At 44.2% G+C, this 2,172-nt stretch overlaps 1 protein-coding gene across 1 annotated transcript in view; it reads right to left on the reverse strand.

Annotated features, from left to right (window-relative positions):
• dyrk2 (dual-specificity tyrosine-(Y)-phosphorylation regulated kinase 2) overlaps nt 1-2,172 on the reverse strand; it is an 18,263-nt gene that overhangs the window by 6,739 nt on the left and 9,352 nt on the right. The window contains exons 3-4 of the mRNA XM_037696021.1: nt 1,396-1,732; nt 1,156-1,319 (exon numbers count right to left, since the gene is read on the reverse strand). Of these exons, the coding sequence (XP_037551949.1) occupies nt 1,156-1,319; nt 1,396-1,732 (501 nt within the window). The remainder of the gene's footprint in view (nt 1-1,155; nt 1,320-1,395; nt 1,733-2,172) is intronic.

Raw genomic sequence — 2,172 nt, forward strand, 5'->3', positions numbered from 1 at the left:
AACAAGAGTTATAATAACTATAACAAGAGTTATAATAACTATAACAACAGTTATAATAACTATAACAACAGTTATAATAACTATAACAACAGTTATAATAAACAACAACAGTTATAATAAACAACAACAGTTATAATAAACAACAACAGTTATAATAAACATAACAACAGTTATAATAAACATAACAACAGTTATAATAAACAACAACAGTTATAATAAACAACAACAGTTATAATAAACAACAGTTATAATAAACAACAGTTATAATAAATGGCAGCGAGCAGAGTGTTTTTGTGCTGCTCACCATTTTTCAGCAAAACTAATAAAGTCCAGGCTCCACAGAGATGTTTGTGTCTTCACCAGTTTGGACGTAACGGTCATGCAGACGCTGCACGATGAATGCAGCTGAGCATCAGGGTTGCCAGATACATTTAAAATGTCATTTTTAATCCCGTCTTTTCTGTGCACATGTTCAACAAACAACACACACCTCATCTTAGAACAGGGCTATTTAACTAAATTGCTCAGGGGGCCTCAGTTACTGAAGCCAAGAGCTCAGGGGCCGGACATCCAGCAGTTATAAGTTTGTTTTATGATTTAAAATCTAGTTTTATTTAAAAATGAACCCATTGGTGGGTCATACTGAGCTCACCATGGGCTTGATTTGGCCCCCAGGCCACCAGTTGAACAGCCCTGCCTTAGAAGTTTCTAAAAGTTGTTACTATAGTTCGTAAATTCTTATCTGGCAACCCGACTGACATGGAAACTACAGCGTTTTCATTGAAAAAGCTCTAAAGTTTCCAGCGGTGGTTCTGTGTAAACGGGGCCTTATAGCAGGTAGATCACTTTGACCTGGTCCTTTTAAAAGGAGCTCGCAGGATGAAAAAGTCTGGACACCCCTGGTCTAGAAGCTAACTCTGTCAAAAAAAAGTAAAAAGTACAAAGTGTCGTGAGCCTCGTGGTGGCAGGGCGTGGGTTTATCGTGAATCGTTTATTAAAAGTATCGCAGGTTTTTCTGAAATCGTTCTGAAACTGACCCACAACAAAAACCAGTAAAACGAGCACGAGACATAAAATAATCACAGAGACAGAAACGTTCGAGCACAGCTCAAGAACCGGCTGCAGGGCCAGCTGCGGGGCCGGAGGAAGGCGTACCTGTCCGAAGCTGCCCTTCCCGATCACCTTGAGGACTTCGTATCGGTAAGCGATGTGGTCGTGTGGGACTTGGATGTAGGAGCCGTGTTCATCGTCGTAACCGCCGTTGTTGGCTCCGCCCAGAACCCCCGATTTCTTCTTTGCATTTGGTCCAACAAAAAACACTGAGCAGAACAGGAGGAGAGCAGACCGGATCAGTCCGAGGCTGGTTTGAGGTGCTGTTGTTTTAAAGGAGCTCACCTTCAGGGTAGCTGAACACCTCATGGTGCTCGAAGGAGGACATTTTGGACATGAACTGTTTCAAGGCCTGCTCGGGGGTCAGAGGGGTCTGCTTTGGCTTGCCGTCAGCCGACTTGTTGGAGGTGGCGCTGCCCTGGCGCCCATGGTGGCCCGGATCTACCGCTGAGGTCTGCCGGTCCGGGAGGGGCAGGCCCGGCCGGGTGGAGCTTATTGGAGCCAGGCCGTTGGGCTGCGAGGTGAGGACCGAGCGCTTGTTGCTGTTGTCCTCGTACAGCTGGGTGATTTGGACCTGCGACGGCACCTGGACCGGGTCCGACATGACCGCTGTGGAGCCCCCCTGGAAGGAAAGGCCAAAATTAAAGGTCTAACTCTTTGTGCAAACTTTGAAAGTTTTCAGAAGTGAACATGTAAAACAGCACGGCTCGTTCAGGAGACTGGTGCCGTGACTTGTGATTGTTGTAGCTTGTACTTTCAAAACGTTTTATTTTGTTTACAAAGAAAATACTTTGAGATCACTTCAAACCCCTCAAAAACTCTGAAATCCACTTCAAAATTACTACTGTTAATGCTAATTCTGCTAATGCTAGTACTGCTAATGCTAGTTCTCATAATGCTAGTTCTGCTAATTCAGCTATGCTAGTTCTGCTAATGCTAGTTTTGCTAATGCTACTGCTGAAAATGTTATTGGCGCTAATGTTACCAGTGGTAATACTACAGTACATAGTACTACCACTAATGCTAGTCCTGCTAATGCTACTAGTGGTAATACCACAGTAC

This window comes from Nematolebias whitei, chromosome 22 (assembly GCF_014905685.2).
Source record: "Nematolebias whitei isolate Nwh7 chromosome 22, NemWhi1, whole genome shotgun sequence".
NCBI classification, from domain to species: Eukaryota; Metazoa; Chordata; class Actinopteri; order Cyprinodontiformes; family Rivulidae; genus Nematolebias; species Nematolebias whitei.